This window comes from Phalacrocorax aristotelis, chromosome 19, assembly GCF_949628215.1.
Source record: "Phalacrocorax aristotelis chromosome 19, bGulAri2.1, whole genome shotgun sequence".
In the NCBI taxonomy this organism is placed as follows: Eukaryota; Metazoa; Chordata; class Aves; order Suliformes; family Phalacrocoracidae; genus Phalacrocorax; species Phalacrocorax aristotelis.
In genome coordinates, this window is record NC_134294.1 from 4,986,178 (window position 1) to 5,012,027 (window position 25,850).

Below are 25,850 nucleotides of genomic sequence, written 5' to 3' on the forward strand. Positions count from 1 at the left end.
ATAAGTCTAAAAACCTCTTCAAACAGAGCTCTCCGCTGAAGTCAGGCTGGAAGAATAAAAGAGCCTACACAAGTTTTACTAAAGACAAAAAAGCAGCTGGTGCTTGTAGGCCCAAACCCATGAGTAAAGCTGGCAATAGCTGTGCAGATTGAAATGTGAGATCCTTTTATTCGACAATTCCTGTAATGTTTTGACATCTTCCTTCCAAAACCGGTCCTCGCTTCTTTGAAATTTTGCCCATGCTTCTTTTTTTTTTTCCTTTTTGCCCCCTGGCTTTCAACTACATACAGAGATCACAGAAGTCAGAGGTAGAAAAGCGCTAGAATTCATTTCTCCACACAATCCCTTTAGGCCTCCCTTCTCTTATATAATATTTTGATGTGCTTGGCTAAATTCACCTTCTACCAACTTAAGTTCAGATACATTTGTGGATTCTGCTGAAGGTTTTTCATAGAAACAGGCTTTGAGGCAGCCAGAGATAGACGCTGGAGGTTTACACCAGTGTTCCTAAAAGCAGGATTTGCCCTTTTTAAAGCAGAGAGGTTTCCTCTACGAATTCCATTTCATGGTCTAACAGATCTCAGCATTAGCTACCTGCACTTCATTGTCAACCTACATTTTCTTTTGCTCAGTTTCAGCCAATTACTCTTAGTTATAGCTACAGTCCTTGGATTACCTTAAAGTACATTTCCCTCCTTAATGTTCTCATCACTTTTGGGGTGGTTATCACCTCACTGCACCATGAGCATGAGCAGCCTTTCACTTGCCATTTTCCCAAGGTGGCAAAAAGGACAACGTGATGCTATAAAAAGAAGAGGACATCGTCAAATAACCTCCCTTCATTTTCATTTCCAGGAAATGTAATTACAGTTCTTGTAATGCCTATATAGGTCTGCTCTACAGACGTTGCTGAAAGCGACTTCATGGTCTGGGTCGCTACTTGAGACTTTGAACAACACAAAGTGTGAAGGGAGGAGTAGGAAGAGGGAGGTCAATCTTCCCTGTGCATTGAGTGTGAGGTACACAGGAGCGTGGCCTGAGCGTGAGGATTGACGGAGTGTTGTCAAGAGCCAGCCTGGGGGAAATTTTTCCATCATACCAGGGCTCTATGCTGTGGACTGGATTGTGGTGGGATAAAGAAGGAATAATTCAGTGACAAGACAGCTTGTCAGCATGTGCAAATACCTGTCCACCTTCTCAGACACCATTATTAGTGTTTTATACATATCTGCACCTCCTTCCATAAAAATATTCATTTTGGTCCTGGTCTCCCAGTTTAATAACATGCAGAGGAAGCACAGCTGCTGCTTAGCCTCTCTGAAAATCAATGTTAGCAGTGCATAAACACAGGAGAAGACCCCAAGCCCCTTAACAAACAAACCCACTTCACAGAACGAATAATGGCTCTGGAAATGTGGCTGTTGCCCACTGCTGGGTAAGCACTTTTCCTTTCTTATTTCAGCTGCATTGTGTGTTGAGCAGCTGTGACATCCAGTGGCCAAACACAATACGGTTGGGCTTGGTACAGAACCCTTCATACATGGTAACAATAACAGAGCCCTTCCATTGCATTTTTCATCTTCAAAGAGCTGTGCAAACAGTAATTCATTAACCACTACACAGCTCAGTGGGGCAGACGAATGTAGTGACCCTAAAAGCTCACATGAGAAGGGGAAACCACTCTCCAAGCTCTCCACGAGTGTGACAATCAGCCCTCTGGTGAAGAGTCTGCCCTAGGGCCAGAGTGCAGGCCCTTCACGCACCACTGCAGAGAGCAGCTGCTGAGAGATAAGGGATCAGAAAGGTGCAGCTCATTCAGCATCTGATGATGTGGCCACACCTGAGGGAAGGGTTGTGGGTTTTTTTCCCCTAGAGCAAAAGAGCTTGTGGCTAGGGTCTGGGGAGAGCTATGTGAGAGGATACAGCAGGACCAGAGCTGGTTTAGAAGAGACGCTTTGTCAGAGGCCCGGCCAGGGGAAAAGGCTTCTGCAGTGATTTTTCTGAATATGTCAGAGGACTTTATTGATAGATGTGGAAAGTAGGGAAGGGAGCGCAAACATGGAATTGGATTAAGAAATACAGTGGTGGAACAAAAACCAATGGACTATAATGAGATCCTAGCAATTAACTGGGATTCCTGTTGTGACAGGAGAATTGGAAGATACAGAAAACAAATCAGTGGAAAAGAGGAGCTAGGTGTTACCCATGGAGCAGGGCAACCCAGATGGATGCTAGCAAACATCTATTGCACAAAAAGAAAGAAAGAAAGAAATGGACCAAGAAATGGGTTTTCACAGGCCAATCAATGTTAATGGGGAGGAATAGTGGGTATAAAGTCTGTGCCAGAGGTTTAATCATAACATCTAGTGCACCTGCTGCATTTCAGATTTTGCTCAACTTATTGCCTGTGCTTGAGGTATGTGCTGAGGGAGCTGAGTGGGTGGGCTGGAATGCGTTGCTGAGCTGCTCAGAGCCTAGGAGAGTTAGCTCTCCGTGAGCGTTACAGTGCAATTATTCCATATCCCATAGGGTGTAAGATCCAGCAAGACATGTAAAAGTTATGTGTCTAGGTACAAGTTTGTCACCTTAAGTTTCTTTTCTAGTTCATGCAGACAAACAGCCTTGATACAGATGCTCTGTTTTATATGGGTATCTTTGAGGTCAATCCAGACCTGCCTGTTTCCTTTTGATTATAAAAGCAGACTTGCATGACTCAGAGATCCAAACTACGGACAGATGCATCCCATTTCAGAGATCAAGAAATTGGTTCCCTCTTTCCCCAAGTCATTTCTGCCCCAGTGTTTGCTTGCGTAGCCCTGCAGTGTTTTTTTGTGGCTGACCAGGTCCATGCAGGGCCATTCAGTAAGAGCAGAAGTGGCGTGGGCCCCTCCTCTGCCCGCAGCTCATCACCGCTGTGCTCTGCCTGTGCAAGAGGGTAGGAGCCAGAGTGATTCCCATGAGAATGAGGTCGATTTTTAAGGCAGGAAGCCAACATGAAGGAAATGTAAATCCTACTGTCTGTGCTGTACCTGTTCTGTGGCAAGAGAATCCTGCTTGATAACCCTGTGCTTTACATAAGCATTACGCACTCATTAAGAAAACAAATGAGTTGTTATTGGTTTACTCATACTGGTTTTTTTCAGGTTTCCACTGTAAAAAAAAATAAACAACCAAAACCTAAATACCAAACATAATTTCTTAATGGCTAATCGATTCCTAGCTTGCTTTCTCCTTTCGAGCAGAATATATTTCAAAGTGAGAGGGAAAGACCTGCTCAGCAAGGAGTCTCAAATACTCTTTAAGAAGCAGAGCAAGACTTGCATGCTGGCCTTTATAGAGGGGATTACTTAATCATTTTGTCATGGTTTGAATGAGCAGCTATGGCCTTTGGATGCACAATTCCTGGCAATTAATATCCGTGTGGTTTAAAAGCTTTCAGTCTCACCTCAGAAAACCATATCAGATCATTAGCTGCTGGGAAATGTACTCTGTGGTATCAGCACCCTGATTTGTACATTGGTTCTCTTCCAAATAACCCTCGCCATCACCTGAAAATTCATGTAGTAGTTTTATATGTAGTTTAGCATTTATGGTAGTTAAAAAAGTTGTATATTTTTTCTTATTCAAGCCATCTTACCTGCTTTTTTGTTGTTGCCATGGTTATTGTGCAGTAAAGTTCCATTTTAAATAAAATATGTTCAAAGTATTCTGCCTAGTACATGAGTGTCTAACATAACTCTTATGTAGGCTAATGATTGGCCCATGCTACATATTCATAGCTACACACAAACCTGTGTCCATAAGTATCACTCCTCTGAAATGGCCAGTCTAACGTTCTGCATCTTCAGCATCCATTAAACCCCCTTTAGTACTGAATAACCCCTGAGCACCCATTTCATAGGAAGTCAAAGACAAAATTCTCTGGCCAAGGTCTGTAAGCTCCCTGCCCTGGCCCTGCTGGCTTGCAAACTGCGGGCAGTAATTTCCACAGAAAATTCAAATCCCAAACCTTCCAAAGCCAGCTGGAGTTGGAGGAAATCTGAAATCAGACTGTCAGGTGAGATAGCAAGCTGAGGTCCCTCCAGCCATGCAGGGTTTGTTGCACCGATAGCAGACTCTCCCTGGCAAATCTTAGTTTAATTTTTGCGCTGTAATCGTGAGTTTTAGATCTTTTCAGGTCCTCATCTAGAATTTAGTCTAGGTCCTTCCCTTACCCCAGTCATTGTACTGAAGTTACTTTCAGTATGGCTATTAAATGCAGGAACTGGTGGCTTTTAAATCATTTTCAGGACACTAACCAGTCCATCTCTAAAATCCTGACAGAAGAGAGGAGAATCAAGAGAAGCGGTGGAAGTTACGGGCATTAAGAAAGACATCAGGTCTGTCACCTCAAATCATTTCATTATTCATGTGCCTAAAACCTGTGGTGTTTAATCGCAGATTTAGGCTGTAAGAGAAAAGCATGACAGAAAAGGGAAGCGAGACAGAAAGATGTAAAGTCAGAGAAGGCTTTGAATGCCTGGAAGAAAATATCTTAAATAGACATTCAATAATTTTAATAGATACCCAGAAACAGCATTTGTCGGATTCTGCCATTACCTTTCTAATGAACGTTCCTTAAAAATGCCACGATCTGCAGAGTCAATGAGGAGAAGAAATCTGAGCGACAGAGTGCTGACTTCTGCATCCGATGGCTTTCCTCTGGAGCTCTCACCTCGGCTGCTGTGACGTAGTAACGCAGTCAGAAAGCCTCATTCATAAGGCCACTTAGATGCCGGACTGCTGTTCAAAAAGAAACTTAGCGAGATGTAAACAGGCTGGCACTTGCAGAACTGTCGGGTAGAGTAGATGAGGGTGGTGCACACCCAGCGACCCAGACACATGCTCTGCAGGTGTTCTGTGAGGCACTGGGGAGAAAGAGAAGCCCCTGAGTATTCAGGAAGTGCATTCAAGGTGCTATGAATGCCCACGCCCTGGAATGCAGCCTACACTGCAGAATGGTTATTAAGCACATTAATGCACCGGCAAACAAGTCCTGATCTGCGGTGGTTCTGCTCCCTGCCTTGGCACCCTCAGCCGTTTGAACCAGTCACTTCACATGCTGCAAAGCTCTGAACTCTCCTGCCCAACCGCTTGAAAGAGGGAAGGAAAAGGCTGGCCTAGGCAGCTTCTGTGCTCACGAGCATGTTGCAAGCAATCAAAAAACTTACGTATATGACACTTCTAATTTTACTATTGCCTGTAAAGCACAAGGAATGACTAGGCCTTGCAATGGAAGAGGATTTTGATGGCAAGAACTGTTTTCCATTTCTGGGTGGTGGACGTCTGTAAGCCAGGTCTGTGTTGGTGTTCTTTCTCCATCTGCTCCATCAGCGTGTTATACCAATGTGTTACCGTACTTGTGTGGGCTGTCAAACTGCATTACTAGCTACAGTGGCTTTATGTTTCCTGAAACTCCCTGATCCCGGTGTCCACCCCATCAACCATACATCCTCCTCCCAAACCATTAAAGAAATATTTTAAAAGAGTGCACTGAGTATTTGAGTAACTGGTAACAAGCCCAGATTCCCACAGAAACTCATAGCCTGAGGGATGCTCAACTTTTTTCTTTAAAGAAAGAGAAAAAGAAAAACCAGGCAGGATATATGATGGAGCAGTGGCATTTTTAACATCAGCTCTGACTTTAGTTTAATATTCTGTGATTTAATATTCTGTGATTCTGTGTTTCTATGTATGGGACAGTGCAATTTTAAATCTGCTGATCCAGGAAAAATTATACCAACACCTGAACAGTGCCAGACTTCTGATCATGGATGCCTGATCAATGCTGCCTCTAGCTACTGGAGTGCCGATGCCTTCAGCTGCGCCCTCTCTCACAGACACACAATTCAGTGGAGCGGACACAGCTCTTGGCATGGACTCTGTGGCCAAAAGCACAAGTGAGTCCTGTCTGCCGGGGATGGACCATGCAAGTAGGGGGGGATGCTGCTTCTCAGCACGCAGCTCGTTGCTCACACTCCAGCGGAGGAAATTTGCTTGCTTTGTGCTGGTTTCGGTGTCACAAGGAAAGAAGAGCCTAGGCAAGGGGCAAGTGGGAGAGTTTAGGCTGGTCTTCTACAGCCAGTGCTCTTGCACAGCCTTGGTTCAACTGAACAGGAATGCAGAGATGCAAGAGCCTCAGTGCTCAGCCTCCCAGGCCAGAGGGTTTGCTTTACGCTCCACTTCTGCCCGACACCAAGCTAATTATGACCTTTCATAATGTGTCGTCTATCCCCAAAGAGCACCCTACCATACTTCACCATGAGTCTTTTGCTCAACTACTACAATGTAGAATTTCCTTTGGCCTTAGGCTTTCTTATGCTCCTTCTTTTCTAGCTTGTTGTAAGACTCAGCACCTCTATGTGATTTTCCACGCATAGCAATCAAGGGACTTTTACAAAGTGCAGAGATGGTGGAGTATCTCTAATCCAGCAGTTATCCAGTGTAAAAATCCAGCATCTGCTTGCTCAGAAGCATGTTTTTGCGAGGAGTGCTCCCTTCTCATGCCTTTGCACCAGGAAGGGTAAGGCTCCACGATAAATCAGGAACTACTGCCAAGGACACAGGTGTAAGGGGTATAACATGCAGATTTGGGGATGCTGGCACTGCAAGGAATCATTTACCTATAAAGCGAGTTTGGTTCCAAGGGCTTTTCCTGGCCAATGTTGCTTTATCTCAGCTGTGTGCAACCCAGCAGAATTCCATCCTGATTCATGGCTGCGCAGCCCACATGAGTCTGCACCTCCAGCACAGCAGAAAAAAGCACAAAACACCAGCATGCAGTGCCGCTCTGGACATGTGGGCCGTATTGCGCTGTCACGAAACAGCTTGGGTTTCAAACGGCATCTCCTTGCTAGGAGCCTAGGAGTCATGCAAGGGGGCCTCATGGGGTACTGCCTCAGCATGGCGTGCCTAGGGAAAGCAGTCAGTTCAACAGATTTCCTTTGTTTTTTATTAGACTTAAAGCTTGTCTCGGGGGGATGTTCTCAGGAAGGAAAGAAAACCGTGCCCAGAAGAAATGATCAGTTATAGTCAGGCTGGAAGGGCGAGGCAGTTCTGGAGCAAGCACAAACATAGCTATCTTTGCAAGCAACGAAATGGCTTTGTAGGGTGCAGTCAGGACAAACTGGGCACTGTCAGACCCCTGGAGCCCCTAGACTCCAACTCCAGGCTTGGGGAACCTCACAGGTTTGATGTTATGTACTTGAAATAGTGCAGATCCAGGCCTCCATCAGTGTGAACACAGGCTGTGTAGTGTCAGGTAGAAATGGGAGGAGGCAAGCCCAGGGGAATTGGGAGTCCCCATGAATTACATGTGTAGGTCTGGGCTCTGCAGTGTCCCAGCATGGCAAAGTGCCGGTCCCTGCTCAGGCCTTCACAGTTGGGGATGGTGCTCTGCCTTGAACAGGAGCAATCACGTCTGCAAGTGAAGGCTAAGGGCACGGGGAGGTGAGACGGGACAAGACCGTGCATTTCCCAGGTCAGCCTAAGGCCTTGTTCAAATGTTTTGATCTTGCAATGGGATTCCCCTCACTGCAGACTCCCTTCCACAATGCATTGTGTGACTATCCCTCAGTGAAAAAATTCCTGGAAGAAAACAGGTTTATGGGAAGCGTGGGCACAGCTATTCTCCATAATAAACCCACAAAGACCTTGTGTTACGTCTGCAACCTGTCTAACGCAACCAAAGCAGTTCGTTCCCTGGGAGCCACACCACTGGGGAGGGCCTGGAGGGATTGTGGCAACCAGGGCTGAGGGGGACGGAGGCATGCCCCCCGCCAGCACCCCACACCCCCACGGTCCGATGCTCCGGCACAGAGGAGGAGATGGGGTGGGGCCTTGCCAAGCTGGTCACGGGGAGCAGCTACTGGGGGAGTTGGATAAATAGGTCTGGGAAGGAACAGGATCCCTCCCCAGCGCCGCAGCTGGGAACAGCTCGTGAGTGGTCACGTTATCATTGAACACCACGACACTGCTGAGTCTGTAGAAAGCTGAGTGTTACTTTCCAGGGAAGGAGGCTTCGCTGATCACAAAGCACCCAGTTCATTCAGCGATGCATGGTTCATACTTCACCACAATGCAGCGGACTAAATAATTATCAATGAATAATTTGATGTTTTTTTCAACATCTAGGGAGGGATTGGAGCTTTTCAGGAGCATGAGTCACTCTGTTTTGACAAAGTCTTTAATTCTGTGGCCTGGTGTTGAGCTCTGTCCCACTCCATTATTTTTTGGTCACAACATGGTCTTCAAGCATGTGTCTTGGGGCATCAGATGCCCTTGTGGAGATCCAGGTAAAACACCTGAAATGGTTTTTGTTCCTGTTGGCACGCTAGCATCTGAGGTGTCATTGCTGATTGCACAAATGCTCCTTCTCCACCCCAGGAAGCGTAAGAGTTATTCACTTCAAAATCAAAGCAAAACTTTATTGCATTTGTAATTAACCTTTTTCTGGAACTAATACCCCATCTCGTCTTCCTAGCCTTCCTCTTCCCAGCATTCCGCCTTCTTGCCAGTGCCAGCGCCGTTTCCACAGCCACCTCGGGACGCACGGCTGCACCTTCCGAGGGAGCAGGGCTGGGATTTCATGGCACTTTCTGCACCAGTCCAAAAATCCCACTGCAAGATCAGAACATCTAGAGCAGCTCAACCACATGCATGTCGAGCCTTGGCAAAACCACGGCTCAGCTTCCAGTTTTAGTGACAATACAGGGGTTAAATCGCACCCATCCCTCCCCGCACGTGCGCACGTGTACGTTTATATAGGTACACGCACAGTTCAAGTATATACGGGCACAAAGGAACCGTTTCCTTTGTGCGCACACGCCAGCAGAAAAGCCCTATGGATGTCACTGGTTCGGGGGTTTGCCGCACAAGGAGGAAAGCTGCCCCGGCGGGGTCCCAGCGCTCCCCACGCAACCGGCCCCGCGGGCCGCGCGCTGCCCCCCTCCCACGCGTGGGCGCCGCCGGGCAGAAAAGGGGGGCCGGATTTTCCACAAGGTGAACGGCAGGGCCGCCGCGGCACGTAGCGCACGCACCCGCAGCCCGCCTCTGGCGCGAGGAAGCGGTAGCCAATAGAAGACCGGAGAGGCGTTGAGCCGACCAATGGAGGAGCAGGGGGCGGGACAACTGCACGGGGTGGGCTATAGCCTGGCGTCGGCGCAGGCGCTCGCTCCCAGTCGGAGGTGAGGCGGTGAGGGTTGCGGATCCGTGCGGGGCCGGGCCGGGGTGAGTGCGGCGGTGGGGCCTGTGGGCCGGGCGAGCCGCGGCGGCCTAGGCCCTCCGCGGGATGAGAGGTCCTGGTGGGGCCGGGGTTTCCACTCTTCCTCCCCTTGGGAAGCAGATCCGGGGTCCCCGCTGCCTCCGTGAGGTGGGACCGCGCTGGCTTTGCCTGAGAGCTAGGCCGGGCTTAGGCGGTCTGCTGGCCGCTGCGGGCCCGTTTCCCGCCCCACGGGCAGCATTGGGGAGGTGAGGGGAGGCCTGCGCCGGTCTCAGTCCCCTCAGCGTGCGCGGGGCGGGGTGTGTGTGTGGTAAGACCTGGGGGACGTGGTGGGTCAAGGCTTCTTTCAAAGGCAGGGTTTAACCTCTCTCTTAATCATTAACAGTTGCTCTCGGATTGCGTGTCGTGATTTGGACCTTCCCCTCTTTAGCGGCAGTGGATGTCCTTCAGCTTCGCATCTCAAATATTTAACGTCTGATGTCAGCACTCAGATCTGTGTGCCTTAGATCTCCCAGAGGGGTTAATTAAGTACCAGCTATCGCAAGGCAGTGGTTGTGGGGGGTAGGACCCGACAACTTGATGTGCATCTCTGGATGGGAAGGTGTGGAAGAAAAATTGCTTTTTATAAGCAGCTTGCCTCGTGCAGGGGTGCAGGAGAGGATCTTGGTCCTTCTCCGGTTCCGTTAATTGACTGCTGAGTCACAGGGCAGGGCAGTGACTTTCTGAGCCTGGCAGGAAGTAGTGAAGTTTGTCATCCAAACCCACAGACTGAGGCAATGCAGTTTCAGGCCTCCATCTTACTAAATAATGAGAGAGAAAGTAGTTCAACATGTCTGTGACTTACCCCCTGCCAGGCCTTACTTAAAACACATTGGGTTGTATTGCAGAGCATGGAGGTGAATTAATACCACATGGAAAGCAAGGGAATGGGGTTGGAAGGTGCTCCTGTTGGTTCACATTTTTAGGAGTGCTTCAGCAATGTTAATATCTAATACAGTGAGATCAAAGGTCTAATGAGTAAGCTTTTCTTTTTTGCAGAGTGATGGTGGTGCAAGACTAGCAGTCTTAGAGGACATTTAAGTGTCACATAAGACTTCCACTGATAACTGTATGGCAGTTCTGTAATAAGATGCTAACTAGGATAGTTCTTTCTATGGCCAAACAACTTCACTGTTGTTTTTTAATGTCCATTCAGATGCTTGCAGTGCTTAGTCTTAACCCTGTCTTGACTTAAGAGAAATGCAACTGCAGAATAACTCATGAGTGCAGCTTTTGGTTATAAAGCTGGCTGTAAACGAACTTCTAGAAATGACTTTCAGTTGGAGCAGTCCACATTGGTTTTACAGTACTGCATTCCCTGTGCAGAGCACAAGATCTGGTAGGGAGTACACGGTGTTTTCTTGGACTTCAGCTGATAGTGAAGCTAGTACTGGGAACTGGTGTGGTGCATTGGGCTGTAACTTAGCCTTGAAGCAGGTGATAACGTATGCTCCCGGGAAGGTCAGGAAAGCTAGTGTGATTCCTCTTCTAAAGGGAGTCACCGACCTTGTCAGCAGATTAGAGTACAAAAAAGATTTAAAGCAATGCCTGCATTAAATACTGCCATGGTATTTGTGTGTGTGTGGGTAGCTCCATCACTGAGTGCAAAGGCCTGGAGCAGGCAGTGCTGCTGCTGAGCTCTCTTGCATTCGGTTAGCATTTCCACAGCTAGACCTGTGTGTGGGCTGACTCACTTTCAAAAGGAGTTGACTGAATTGATAGAGGCAGAACACATACGGCTCAGCTTGTGATAAGCTAAACAGCATCATATTTTTACCCAGGAATAGCTCAGTGGGAAAAGTGTTTCTTGAACACAGAAGTGAGGGGGGTTGCAAAATGAGCCCCCCCGCCCCCCAAAAAATATGGTGTGAGGAATTTCTGGAATGACGCAGTGCTGTGAAAATGCGTTTTCTAAAGAAAAGGGAGGGACTACTGGAGAGGTCATTTGTCAAGGACGCTGGAGTAATGTCACACCTGGCAGACATTCCCAATGGAAGCTCTTGCAGTCTGTATTCCTGAAGTGGCACTTCCTTGTGAAAGTGAACAAACAGTTCTTACATTGCACTAAGACTTCCTGTGAGCTGGCTGTGCTTTCAAAGAACAGGGCACCTAATATTTGTCTCAAAGCCAATGTTCTGAAACTGAAAGTAAGGCATAGTAGGTGCCATCCTAAACCTCTGAAAGCCCTTTTCAGATAAATGGGGATTCTTCCTATTAGCCATTGCTCAGTGCAAGTGCAGAGAGATAAGTGTTAGTGTGGACGGGACTGATAACTGGTGAGTTGTGGGGATTTATTTCTAGCTTACAGATTTACTGCTTAGGGTTAAGTAGTGGCACATGAAGGGCAGCTTGAACTAAGTTGTCTTGCTTCTTAGGGTAGTCATATCATCTGTCAGTGTCTTACTGTAAAATTGGCAATATCTAAAATCTTTGAGCTGCCTTATACAATTTCCTGCTTAGAGGCAGGACAACTAGAAGGGACATTTTAAAGCCATGGGGGCAAACCAAATAGCTACCCATATTTTTAACATGGGAAGGGAAGAAATTTACTGTGGAGGAAGAAATGAGTGTATGGCGTTAACCCCCACCCCCCAATTCTGTAAAAGCAACAGTATCCCTAAGGTCCTGTTTTCTTAACTTAGCAGTAACTGTGGAGAGATTCATGACCATTTCTGTAAACAGGGTTACCACCCACATTAGCTTGCCAAAAAGTTGGCTTCCAGATCGTTCTGCTTCTGAAGCTGAGCTTTCTTCTCTGCAGATGAACTGGGTTTGGTGCCAGTCAATGCCTTAGAGGCATTTGTATGACTTGATTTTTAAAATGTAGTTGAGCTTACATAAGGCATTCCTTACTTCAGTTTTCTTAAGGAAACGTGTATAGATATGTGAGAAGGGGGGAAAAGGAAGTATGCAGAAGATTGTGATGATTCCTCTTCCTTTTAAGAGGAAGAGCTATTCCTGTAAATACTCAAGACAGGGTATAACTATTAATGTGAGTTCTTAATTAGAGCTGTGAGTGTTGCTATTTCAAGATGGGTTACATTTGGCTCTGAACAGCTGCTGTGCATACTAAGAACTGTTGCACTTTAGTCTCTTACCAGAAAGAATTCTAACTAGTAGCAGAGATTTCCTGTATTAGGATTGCTTGCCTGCTCTTATGTGGTGAGGTGACATTCCCCAAGATCTCTCTGGAACCAAAGCTTCTAGTTTTAGACTGTTCTTCCCACCTAGGTTGATCTCTGTCCTTTCAACACATGACTAACAAAATATGAAAGTTTTCCTATTTGAAATAGTGTGAAGTTTTTGAACTGTTACCATGACTGTAGGCGTTACTACAGGATGTGAATGTCAAGTTGATGCTGGCAGCAGCAGTTGCTGCATGCTGAGAGGGGTGCAAGGCTTGTGGGGTCCCTGGGGAGGGTGTCAGAGGTTGTTTCTGCACCCGTGGGCTGTGAGGGAGAGGGCCTGGGTGGCAGGTCTCATGAGGGGTGAGGGAGAGTTGGGTGGTGCCAGCTGTGCCTGTGGCCAGTTCAAGCTGCTGGAAGTTATACACAACTGGCCTCTGGGGAGCACTGGGAAGCAGGGCATGGGAACAGGAGTGGTGTCTGTTGGGAGCAGGCATCAGCAGTTTGTGTGGTAGCTCTTGTGGGAAGGGTGTGCCAGTATTTGGGCTGCTGCCTGCTCTGCTCACCTGCAGGCTTAGGCTGCAACCTCATGGTCACACCAGCTCAGCTGGTGGCTGTGCAAGTCTACCCAGAAACTTGAGGTCTCCAGGGAGTTAGAAGGATGACATCTTTCAAAAGAATTACCACTTTCTTAGTGAATTATCTTTTTTTTTTTTTCCCTCTAAGAACTGTAAGGAAGCTGTGACCTGCTGAAAGAAAATGGTGTCCACTGCAAGGCTGTGGCTGAAAGCCAAGCAGAAGCACTACAGCTTACCTATGCTGATGTCTCCACCCAAACAGTGCTCCCAAGGACTGGAATAGCTGTCCAGACCTTAGGTTGCATGGAGCTTCAGTATATGGAAGTCCCCCGGCACGTGAAGGCAGCAGTCATAACCACAAGTGCGGCTGTGGGGAAAACTCCTCAAATAAGTAGCTAGTTTAGAGGAGCTGAACAGGCAGTGCAGTATCCAGGGGTGTGAGCAGGAGAAAGATATGTGGTATTGTGCACTGTCAGCCTGAGCCCTGCCTTAATGCTGTGCAAGGGGAGGGGAAGCCTGAATTCAGCCTTGAGCTAACTGATGCAAGTAATGCATGAGATGAAGGAGACTGGACCCTTGTTTTCACTTGGGGTGGAAGAACCTTCCCCAGTCCTTTAAAATGCTCCTGCATAACAGATGTGATGCTCTGGGGTTGAAGAATGAAGAGCGTGTGAGTAATAGAGAGGACCCAGGAAAAGCAAGCCATGCAAAGTTGATCCAGCCACCCACCCGCATTAGGACTTGTGTCACCAGAAAAGCATGTAAGGCATTAGTAATTAGAGATTCCTTACTGAGAGGCACTGAAGTGCCCATTTTCCATTCAGACAATTTCTCTAGAGAATTTTGCTGCCCTACCGGAAGCTTGTGTTTGTGACATCACTGAGAGGCTGCTGAGCCCGGTAAACCCTCCAAATGATCATCTATGCCTACTCTTCTGTGTAGGGTCTCGTGATGCTGCAGTCAGGTAACTTAGAAATGTCAAAAGAGACATGTCCCTGGGAGCAGTGTTAAAAGGATCAGGAGCACAGGTGGTTTCCTCTAGCCTCCCAGTCAGAGGGTGGGGTTCAGGAAGGAGGAGGCAAATTCAACAGGTGTTTGCCTGGCTGGTGCCATACTCAGATTTTGGCTTTTATGATCATGGATCAACCTTTGAGAAGCTAAGTCTTTCAGGAGCTGATAGGATTCACCTGATGAAGTGGGGCAAGGGCATTTTTGCCAACAAGCTGGCCAGACTTAAGAAAGCTTTAAACTAGACTTTGGTGGGAAGGAGATGGAGTTTTGAGTATCAAAGAAGAGCCAGCGGCTGCTGATACGTTAAGAACCAACACGGACACAGTTGTGAAGTGCCTTAAAGGAATTCAGGCCAGGTCTAAAAAGCTGACAGGGTCGGCAGCCTGACTGGAATGTCCAATGCATGCAGCATGGGTAACAAACAGGAAGAGGTGGAAGCCCCTGTGCACCTAGAAAGCAATCTAATTGCTATCATTGAAACTGGTGGGATGAATCGCAGGACTGGAGTGCTGCAATCAATGCCTATAAACTCCTCAGGAGGGAGAGGCGAGGAGTGGGGGGTTGCCCTTTATGTGTTTTAAAAAAAGTTGATTGCACAGAGCTGTGTTTGAACAATATTGATGAACAGGTTAAAACTGAAAGCTTGAAAGAGGCTGTATTTAATTTGGATATAAGGAAGAAATTTTTTAGGATGAGGGTGATGAGACACTGGAAGAGGTTGTCCAGAGAGGTTGTGGCTGTTCCTTTGTTGGAAGCATTCAGAGACAGGTTGAGCAGGGCTTTGAGCAACCTGATCTAGTGAAAGATGTCCCTGCTTGAGGCAGGGGTGTTGAACTAGACAGTCTTGGAAGGTCCCTTCCCACCCAAACCATGATTAATGCTAAACTCTTCTTTTCAGGTATTAAAGATGTCCATTCTCAAGATCCATGCCCGTGAAATCTTTGACTCACGTGGGAATCCCACTGTTGAGGTAGACCTCTTTACCAACAAAGGTTAGTCCATAGCTGTAGACGTTTGTTCCTTCCTTGTATCTGATGAAGCTGAAGAGGCAGTCCAAAGTATACAGACTGTCCTGTTCTAGCAGTGGAGTTGTGCCTACTCTTTCCTCCATGCATATAACATGTTGCTGATCTTGCTATGGGACTTGCAGGAAAAACCTACCTTGTTCTACTGGGATGAATTTGCTGAGCTCAGGAGAGCCTGGGCAGTGAAGGGTTTCTTGAAGTGTGCTGCTGCTTACAGTCTAAATTGTGCAAGTGTTAATCCAAGCCTGCCTTCCTCCCCTTGCCCTGAGGGTAACTGGGATAGCATTTGCTAAGTCAGCATTAACAAAGCCTTTGTTCCTGTCCTTAGGCAGCTGCTCATAGTCTTAGTTTTCAGTATTCTCTAAACTCTGTATGACTACACTTAGAGTGTAATTCTTGATTTGTCTAGCAGCCTTGTGTAATGGAACAGTCTTCTGCTGCTGAGTTGAGTCTTGGGTAATGGTTTCTTCTCTGCATAAGTACTCTGGCAGGACTAAACAACTTGTCTAATTGGGTTTTTGAATATAACATCTTATATTTTTAATTATTGTAGGACTTTCCCTGGGTCTGTTAGTTGTTTGTCTCACATCTGATAGGATCTGACAAAGGCATTGTGCAAACACATACCAGGGTGGTTTGGTGGACTGAGCAAACACAATAGCTGATCTCTGCCTCAAAAGATTAGTGTAGTCATTAAATGAGATTGCCTCTCCTAAGCTCTTTGCTGTAGTGGGATAAGGGAAAGACTGGAGATGGCATCTTGAACTGCAGGCAGAACAGACTCCAGTGTACTGATTTGCTCAAAGTTCAGCATCTTGGGCTGGAAGAATGGGCTTTCTGGGTGGCTGTGCTGTTGTTGGAAGGGCTCAGAACTCATATTAACAAAATAGGCCTCCTAATTGTCCCTTGTGCGCCACATCGTAGAAGAATTTAAGCGCTTGCCTGCCAGGCTGAGCTCAAAAGTAGATTTGGTGAATAAAGGTGTGTTTTTGGAAGGGGAATGGATGACACTCCTGACTAAATGCTTGAAATGCACAGTGGAAGAGTGAGTTAGCTTGCTGTTGATAAGTATGAGGGAGACACTGATGAATTGGTGATGCTGCAAAGGAGCAGACAGCTCTCAGGAACACTGTATAAGTGAGCAGAGATGTGGTTTGGAGATTGCCTCTTCCGTCTCCAGGGATGGAAGGTTGTGGAAGGTTGGGAGGGTATATGGGTAGAGATATTTTGTGGGCTTGAATGTGCCAAGACAGTTATTTTTTCTGTTGTGAACAGGTCTGTTCAGAGCTGCTGTCCCCAGCGGTGCCTCAACTGGAGTCTATGAAGCTCTGGAGCTTCGTGACAATGACAAGACACGCTACATGGGGAAAGGTAAACCTGAATTTTGGTACCCAGCTTGGCCTGTTACAGTGGCTGTGTTGCTGCCAGATCATAGCAGAGGACTGCTATCCTCTACTGCTGTCCATATTCTGTACAAGGCATGGCAGTTAACCAAAAGCAGTGGAGGCGAACAGTAAGGTGATAGCTACACATACCACACGTAGGGGCTGGGGCAGGGGTAGAACACAGACTGCTGGATTTCCCAGGGGACCATGTGGAGAGTGACTCTGCCTCCAGCAGTGCAGCTACATAGCGGTGGAGATCACTGTACTTCCATAGGTGGGTGCATGGAGCTCAGCATGCCAGCTAGGTGATAATGCCTCTAGTACACATGCCCAAACATACTTTGTTGTGCCACTCCTGCTGCCCAGCACGTTGGTGCATGCCAGAGTACAGAGTGCTTTAGTAGTGCCGGAAGAGCATCTGAACTACCTGCTCCATAAGGCTTGGTGATAACTGCAGCTCTTTTCGTAGACCAAGTTTTCAAGGAACTGTTAAAAATGTATATGCTCTGGCACTGCAGACTCCTTAGATCCCAGCATGTTAAATCCTGAACCTGAGGTTTATGCCAGCTGCTGACCGCAGCTAATATGTGGTTTTACACTGGTAATTGTGAAGATAACTTTTGTTTTGGACTGTAAAGTCACTTCAGCTTTTTCCTGCTGTTATAGATAGCCAGGATACTTAAGTTTTAGTGGTATAATATTTTGGTTGTCTGGGGACTGACTATCTTCTGAAAGGAAATTAAACACAGCAGTCACCAGACAGGCTTGGGAACAAGTGTTGGGGAAAAGTAATAGCTGTGTATGAGATGTCATTACATAATAAACATCCTAATAGTAATTCTTAGGACTACTCTGAGAACTTGGACAGTCAGGACTTGTTGTTAGCTTGCTGCTGTAAAAGCATTGGCGATGCCTTCCCAGTATATGCAATCAACTTTTGGCTGGGAAAGCTGCTTGTCTTCAAACTTTTCTGCCAGTCAGGTGAAAAGAAGTTGAAATGTTTTATGGCTATTAAGAAAGAGAGGTTAGTGTGGATGACTACAGAATTGAACTTAGAGAACCTTGTCTGAGAAGATTTGTAGTTATTGCTTTAATACAGAATAAACTCCTAGATAACTGAATATCCCAAAGAGCTGAAGAGCTTATGCTGTTTACCTAGGGCACTTTCCAATGAGGAGAGTAAATGTGTACTTACATCACTGTGCTAAATGAGCGTGTGCTTAGACCTGTTAAATCTTTTTTTAGATCCTAGAGGCAGTTCTTCATTGCACTTACCTAGGTGGTAATCTGAGCTTCCATGACAAGCATCACAGCTGCAGGTTTTTGTCAGCTGGGGAGTAACATAAGTTATGAAAAAATATTCACCAAATGGGATGAGGTGCAGACAGCTGGTAGGTCTTTTGTAATCTGCAGGCTTAGACCATTTAAAAGGCAATTAATGTGGGTCAGGGTGCACTTAATTAGCATTCATGAGTTCTGAAGCTTAGGTCTTTGGAAATCTTTAAATGCTATACAGGGATGACAATATTCCTTAGATTAATTTTGGTACCTGGCTAATGATGGTCTCTGCTTATGGGGAAGAAGCAAGTTTATACTGGAACTGCTGGTTTATGCCATGGTGTGTCCATGTAGATTAAAAGAATGGTGTGATGTTCATGCTTTATTCCCTGTCTGAAGCAAGAGCAGACAGTCCATTTCTGTGCCTGCACCCAGGTACAGAGACAATGTACTTCAGCACTGTATCAAGTGTAAAATGTGTGCTAAGGTGATGCTTTAGCAATGTTACAAAGGGATAGCAGATAGTGAAATGGTGCAGCCGCTGCATGCTGAACTTTTGGGGAAACCTTTTTCTTTCCCTTTACTCATCCATTCCATGAATGAATCGGAATAGCCTATCCTAAAACCTTTTCTAAAGGCTGTTGTTCAGCCACTTGAGGTTTAGGTCCACAATGGTGTTTGCAATAGTATGGAAACCTGGGTGGAAAGGCCAAATACAGCCTTGCTGGCTGATGCAGTTTCCGCTATGCTCTGAACCCTTTTGTTTCCAGTTTTCTGCTCAGCATCAGACACTTGCTGACTTGTAGGTCTGTTTACCTATTTGTGTCCTTTTCTTTTTCTTGCATGACTGGCTTTTTTTGGCTGTGAGTCTTCATCTCTTCCTTGATTCTCTTGTCCATTTCGCTTCTGTCAGGTGTATCCAGAGCTGTTAAATATGTTAACGAGTTCCTGGGGACAGCATTGTGTACACAGGTAATGGATGTGCTTTCAGTGCAACCTTGTCACTTGGATGAATTTCTCCAGTGCATGGTCTTGCAAACTAACATTGCAGCAGGCATTCCTAGATGATGCTTACTTCATGCAACTTCCATTCAATTGAGACGACCTCTATAAGTGTACAGATCTGGCTGTAAGCTCAGGTTGGATCGGGGTTTGAATAGCATGAGGTGTACTCTTGATATTTTATTGTTGTTGAGATCACCTACTAATGCCTGTGTAACCAGTGTGGTTGACCAGTGTCTGATTTGCTTGTTCCTTCCAGGTGTCTCAAAAGCTGTTGAGCACGTCAATAAAACAATTGCACCCGCACTGATTAGCAAGGTAGGAGCAACCTGTCTTCTGCTAACATCAGTTAATGCCAGTCCAGTGGGTCTGAACTGAGGGGCTGTCGCTCTAGAGACAGTTAAAGGAATGGTAGTATGTGGAGGGATGTTAGCCTCTGTGTTGGAGTGCATGTGAACAAACTGACCTACAGCAATTGCTTGACTTAATGACTGCATTTCTAACACCTAATCAAAACAATTGCTAGCAGCCTAGTGCTGTAGTGTGCAGAAACAGTAAAGCACTGGCAGACTTCAGTGGTGTGCAGTTGAGATACAAGTGCCTTTATGCTTAAAAGGGTGGCTGAATGATGGGGAGGGCCTGGGTTTTGTCCAAGCTGACTAATTTGGAAGGGAATCTGAAGGGATCTTAGTCTGCTTCAGGGAGATTCCTGTGCCCTTGGTGGGCACTAAGCCCTTGCTAGAAAGGATGGTGCAACACTAAGTGGTTATGCTTAAAGTGGTTGCACGTTCTTAGCGACAGTTCCAAACATTATGTGCAAGTTACAAATGGGTGTATGTTGTGAACAAGCTGGTTGCCTTAGAGCTTGTACTAAAGGGGCAGGGGGCATAACCTGGGGCTTCCTCCTATGCCATGCCAGGCAGAGAGCAGTGTAGATGTCAGGAAGCCAAGGAACATGAAAGGCTTACAGCTCTGAATGTGGAGCGCAAAACAAGCTTTTGATGTGTTCAACTTACCTGTCAGCCTTGGTCTGCTGGAAGTGATCAGAAGATGCTACTGTGTGATAAAGAACTAGTCTCTTCAACTGTTGGTAGTTGTGCTTAAGCCAGGGGAATAAAAATGTAATGGATAGGTAAGAGTTCGTAGAGCCATGCTTTGTGTCAGGCAGTGCTTTTCTTGCTTCTCTGCAGAATGTCAACGTTGTGGAGCAAGAAAAGATTGACAAACTGATGCTGGAAATGGACGGATCAGAGAACAAATGTAAGTGGGCTTTGTGTTGCAGCAAGGTGTGGAAAGATTGAGATTGGTTTATAGAATTCTAGCTTGCCTTATTAGAAATGATGGGCAGTGCATGGCATATGCTGTGCACTTCTGTAACCAAGCCCATGGCGCTGGTATTGCTGAGTTCCTCTCTGAAGACACAACACTTGTGTAACAATTTCTTCCTATTTCAGCCAAATTTGGTGCCAATGCCATCCTGGGTGTATCTCTGGCTGTATGCAAAGCTGGCGCTGCTGAGAAGGGTGTCCCCTTGTACCGTCACATTGCTGACCTTGCTGGGAATGCAGAAGTCATTCTTCCAGTTCCTGTAAGTCTCCTGATAGGGCTAGCTAGAGACTTGATCTGACCAGGTGCTTCATGATGTCTTGTGGTCTCGGATAATTTTTCATGGGAATGAAGAGTCTGAACATAGAATGTTCCAGGGTAAATTGAGAACCGCATTTAACTTGATTTCTGTTTTCAATTACTCCAAGGCTTTCAATGTGATCAATGGTGGCTCCCATGCTGGCAATAAGCTGGCTATGCAGGAGTTCATGATCCTCCCTGTGGGTGCTGACAGTTTCAAGGAGGCAATGCGTATTGGTGCAGAGGTCTACCACAATCTAAAGAATGTCATCAAGGATAAGTACGGCAAAGATGCAACCAACGTGGGTGATGAGGGTGGCTTTGCCCCCAACATACTGGAAAATAAAGAAGGTAAGGATGAGCTAAGTGTGGGAGGAGGCATAACCGATAGCCAGAGAATGAAGACTGTACCCGTCCAGCATGAATGGGAGGCAGGATCAGTAGGTTGTAGGACTTGCTGCTGTTTCTTTACTCTGCTTCTGTCCTGGAACACTTTCCAAGGTGCTATACTGATGTCCAGTACAGGACACGGAGCCTGGACATCAGTTTATGCAGCTTGATGGGATGGCTTTGACTTCGCTACTGTTTCAGTTCTGTAGCAGCATAAGGGAATCTTAGCACCTTCCAGTTGAAGTGGTGTGGGAATGTCTTCATGCATTCATTGTAGGTTTCCCAGGAGTCAGTAATCAAAGTTTGGTGGAGTTGTTTTTCTGCTGATGAGGAAAGCAGTTTGAACTATGTGTGGTAATGTGTGGGAGTGCATGAAGGTTTGCCTGGGAAGCTGAGGTATTTTCTGCTTCCACAGCCAAAGAGTTCTGTTAGAAACCTGTGGGGGAGGGAGGCAGTTTGTCTTGTGGAAAGTGAAATACCTGTGCCTACAAAAACTATAGCAGAAGAGCTGGTTTTCTGCCTCTCTAGCAGAAACAGAGCTGCTAATGAGCTGGTAGAATACTAGAACTCTAAGTTACTTATTACTTTAAAGCTGTTAGTTATATTATTGTTGAAGGTGGCCTCTGAACTGTCTTTTCTGTCACTGAAGATACTGTGCCAGGACCAGAAATTGGGGTGTTTCCAAATCCCGCAGTCGTGTGCAGCTCTCGCTAGGTCTGTACCCTAGCAGACATCAGTGAAGATGACCTTGAACGACCATTACAGTCCAAGGAATTTGTTGCTGGCAGCAGCTGCTTTTGCAGTTTGTACTAATGAACATCTTAACCCCAGAAACCACCATCTGCACACCAAAAAAAAAAAAACCCCAACAAAACCACGTGGTCGAAGCTTCCTACTGTAAATAGCCTGGCTGACCCAGCTGTTTGCTTTGAGTTAGGGGTGATTAGGAGAGTCTTACTAGTCGTGACCATACTAAATTTCCTTGCTTGGACCCTGCCAGACAGGGTAGCCTAGTGGGTAGTATGCAGAGACTCCTACTGAATAGTTCTATTCCCTCTTCTGCATATAAATGTGCAAGTGGAGAACGGGTAGATGCCAAGAGGGGATGTGTTGTGCAGAGGCAGGCTGTGTATCACATGGCCTGTCAGCGTTTGGGTGGTCAAAACCTGATCTGGAGCTAAAAGGGATTAAAGTGCAGCCACTACTTCCTGCCTGCACACATAAAGCTGAAAGAGGGTGTAGTATCATCTAGCATTAAGCTTTCTGGGCTGACATGTAGTCCTGCCTGAAGAGATTATGGATCCCATAATGGTGTCTCAAGGGTATTACAAGCTGAAAGCAGTATTAAAGTAATATCTTGTTCCAGTGAGTTCAGAAGTGGGAGAGTTTAAGGCAGTTTTCTATGTGGCCTTTGGGCTTTACACAGGGCGTAATGGAGATTCTTTGCCAAGTGAATGTGCTGTTGTTGGTAACTGAATAGCTTTCAGTTAAGATGTTTGGTGGGAGCTCAGAAATACCTTACCATGTTTCAGCTCTGGAGCTGCTGAAGACTGCTATCAGCAAAGCTGGCTACTCTGAAAAGGTGGTCATTGGCATGGATGTGGCTGCCTCAGAGTTCTACCGTGATGGAAAGTATGACCTGGACTTCAAATCCCCTGATGATCCCAGCAGATACATTTCTTCTGATCAGCTGGCTGACCTGTACAAGGGCTTTGCCAAGAACTACCCCTGTAAGTCGTTTGTCAACAAGAAGCACGGGAGTAGTGGCGAATACGGGTTGATTGCAGAAGGAAAGAGTTAGGGTGCAGCCTCCCCTCAAAGAGGGGTCAAGAGCAGAACAAACAGCCTTTTTAGGGGTCTTGGGAATGTTCTTTGAGGAGGGTAGTACTTGGCTGGAGCACTTTGGTACCACTGCTTTCAAATAAGACCTTTCCGGGTGGCATTGGCTTAATGCTGCTTGTGTCCCTCTACAGTGGTGTCCATTGAAGATCCGTTTGACCAGGATGACTGGGCTGCCTGGAAGAAGTTCACTGGCAGTGTTGGCATCCAGGTGGTCGGCGATGATCTGACTGTGACCAATCCAAAGCGCATTGCCAGGGCTGTGGAGGAGAAATCCTGCAACTGCCTCCTTCTTAAAGTCAACCAGATTGGCTCTGTGACAGAGTCCCTGCAAGCGTAAGTTTTCTCCTCTTGGCCATGCCAGGGAGGGGGATTGTCTAACTGAGGGAGATGAACCTAGACCAGAGCTAGTGGAATAGAAATCTGTTGATTGGGCATCTGTGAAGGGAGAACAATTGTTAACTAATAGAGGATATTGGCAAGTAAACTTGTACCTTCGTGGTCTTGAGGTTATATAGGCACATCAAACAACTTCACTGGGTCTGAGCATGTGTAGAAGCAACTCTTTATCAGCTGAGCATGTACCAAAGGGCAGTTCAGTCTTGCCAAAGCAAGGAATGCCTGCTGCTTGGCAGTGTCACTTAGGGCAAAGGGCGTGGTGTGAGGCTTCATCTCTTTATAGCAACTCTCTATCAGCTGAGCATGTACCAAAGGGCAGTTCAGTCTTGCCAAAGCAAGGAATGCCTGCTGCTTGGCAGTGTCACTTAGGGCAAAGGGCGTGGCGTGAGGCTTCATCTCTTTATCTCTTCTAGCTGCAAGCTTGCCCAGTCCAATGGCTGGGGTGTGATGGTGAGTCATCGCTCTGGAGAAACAGAAGATACCTTCATCGCTGATCTGGTAGTTGGTCTCTGCACTGGTCAGGTTGGTATCTGCTGCTGCTGTAGTTTGCCTTTTTGCTTGGTGAGATAATAGGGTGATGAAGCTGTGCTGCACAGCAGATGGGGTCTTCTCTGACTTAAGGCATGTGGGTTTGGTGTTTCTGTATGTAGGAAGCTGATTTGTCTAATGGGAGTGTGACGAGGAAACGTAATCTTGTGTAAACTCACCTTTAAGCACCACTTCAAAAAAATCTTAGTCCAGTCTGCTGGGTGTATTGGGATTTCCTGATACTGAAGCTGTTAACAAATCTTTATTGCTCCCAAGCCCTATCCTGTTTGAGCGTACAGATATTTAGAGCCTGATGGTGAAATAAAGCTTGTGATTATGCTTATTCTGAACAGTATAGAATAGTTTTGTGTTGGCATCTGTGGCCTTACTTCTGCTGTAGTTCTGTACCAACTTTCCGCGTGTCCTTGCAGATCAAAACCGGTGCCCCTTGCCGATCTGAGCGCCTAGCCAAGTACAACCAGCTGCTGAGGTGAGACTCGGGGAGCAGCTCGGGAGGGTTGAGGGTTAAGCTTGGCATGGGATGGATGCTCCACTAATGCATGTGGGGCATAGCTTGGTCTTCTGTATCTCAGAAACACTCTGCAGCTTAAGGACTTAAATGGACCCTGGCAGAGGTGCTTTTGGGCTGGTGCTGTGCTGGCAGAGCTGGCTGCGGGCTAATGGAGGCGGGTGGGTAATGTCTGATGTTAAAGGGCAACATCATACAAAGCATCCTGTGGTACTAGATATGTGACACTGTCCTTCTGTCTGCTGCATGATGCAGTTCCCTTGGGCAAGCATTTAAAAGGTTTGGGCAAAGTTGTGTAAGGTGGTTGTACTGACCAGTGCAGTTGAACGTGCGTGTAGCTGAAGCTGCTTGGTGGGAGCTGGCTTGTGACTCTGGCAGCATCTTCAGTACCAGGTCAATCGGGTGATGTAGTACAAGGCCAGCAGCTGTGCTAAAGCAGTTCTGTGCTGTCTGCTCACACCCAGCACTCTCTCCCCTTTCCCTCAGAATCGAAGAGGAGCTTGGCAGCAAGGCCCGTTTTGCTGGAAGGAACTTCAGGAACCCTCGTGTCAACTAAGCCGTGCGGATCAGTCAGCGTTGTTCTGGTTTAAAGCACTAGTTGTCTACTTAGATCACAATTACCTGTACTAGAAAGATAAGGGCAGCTGAAGGAAAAAGACCAGTTTGCAGGTCCTCTTCTTCCCCCCCTTAGTTCCTTCACCTAGTGTTTTCACCAGCTCTGATCTGTTACTTGTAATGCCCTGCTGCTTTTGTAGAACAGTCCCTGTGGCGGGTTTCTGTGTATTGAACGCCCTCTGGGAACATGACCATGTCACTCAGGCCATAAACACTTCAATTCCTTTCTCTGCCTGTCTGGTCTTCAATGTTTGGAGTTATGTGACTTGCAGTGCAGCAAGAGGTACCTGCAGACAGAAATAGTAGTGTTTTTACATGTGAGAAATAAAAGCATCAAACAACCCAACAAAGTGTGGCTTTGAGTGACTCCGGGAGAGCGTGAGGAGTGGGGATGCCCGCCTCTGCGTGACCATGCCCTGCTCTAAAGCTGCGGCCAGGGCGTGGATGGAAGTTGCTGTGTGACAAATAAAGAATTAGCTGAATGCATGTACCTGCTCTCAAGAAGTGGCCTTCTGGGATGTGTTGAGTTACTTGGAGGGGGTCCTAAGACCAGGTTTCTATCCCCTAGATCTTGTGATCCTGCAGGGGAAGGGGAAAAGCTCAGAGGTCCTTCCCTCCATTGCCAAAGGTGAGGTGTGTCCTGTCAGCAAGAGCTGTGATTAACCTTTGCCGTGGGCTATTAACAAAATAATTCTGTGGTGACCTTGGCTTTTAGCAGGAGGCCGGCGCAGTGTTAACCATGTTGAAAGTGAATCTGTAACTTCCATCTTGATCTGTTGCTGTGAGAAGATGTAGCCCAATAGGATGGGAGCTGTGGAGCAGCACTGTTCCTGAACCCTTGGGCTTTGTTAGTAGCACTCTAATGTGAGGTGTGATTGAAAGTTGATCTGATAGCTGTGCTTTAATTTTCACCCTATTAGTATTTAGTTACCATATTTCACAACGGCGAAGGAAAGGCTTCAGGGGATTCCCAGCTGTGTGAGAGCAGATGGCCCTACACAAAAGGCTCATGAGCAAATATTTGTTTCCAAAACCCTTTGTGTTCAGGTTGCGGCTCTGCTGGTCTGGCTGGGCAGGGAGGGGAAGGCAGTGAGAGATTGTAAAGCATGTGGCTCGTTCTCAGGCAGTGCTTGTATTCTTCGAGGTGAGGAAGAATTCCTTTTTCCTGGGGTTTGGCAAGAGTTGGTTCAGTGGCTCTGTCACCGTTGCGGTTCTATTGCTC

General features: G+C 46.7%; 1 protein-coding gene across 2 annotated transcripts; it reads left to right on the forward strand.

Moving 5' to 3' along the window:
• Positions 1-9,170: 9,170 nt before the first annotated feature.
• On the forward strand, positions 9,171-24,978 carry ENO1 (enolase 1). Of its 2 annotated transcripts, none has more exons than XM_075114210.1 (12): positions 9,171-9,267; positions 14,911-15,004; positions 16,313-16,408; positions 18,962-19,020; positions 19,893-19,962; positions 20,157-20,290; positions 20,457-20,679; positions 22,251-22,448; positions 22,692-22,893; positions 23,370-23,478; positions 23,916-23,974; positions 24,500-24,978. In XM_075114210.1, exons 2-12 carry the CDS (start codon positions 14,920-14,922, stop codon positions 24,567-24,569), a joined length of 1,305 nt encoding a protein of 434 aa, XP_074970311.1. In that variant the 5' UTR covers positions 9,171-9,267; positions 14,911-14,919; the 3' UTR covers positions 24,570-24,978. The 2 variants fall into 2 exon arrangements, with proteins under 2 accessions (XP_074970311.1, XP_074970312.1); XM_075114211.1 differs by lacking the exon at positions 9,171-9,267 and adding an exon at positions 13,826-13,965.
• Positions 24,979-25,850: the final 872 nt, after the last annotated feature.

Excerpts from the sequence above, each read along its gene's own strand:
- ENO1 (XM_075114210.1), top strand. The coding sequence starts at position 14,920 with ATGTCCATTCTCAAGATCCATGCCCGTGAAATCTTTGACTCACGTGGG. Across the intron at positions 15,005-16,312 it reads AGACCTCTTTACCAACAAAG|GTCTGTTCAGAGCTGCTGTC; the intron begins GTTAGTCCATAG and ends TGTTGTGAACAG. Across the intron at positions 22,894-23,369 it reads GTGACAGAGTCCCTGCAAGC|CTGCAAGCTTGCCCAGTCCA; the intron begins GTAAGTTTTCTC and ends TATCTCTTCTAG.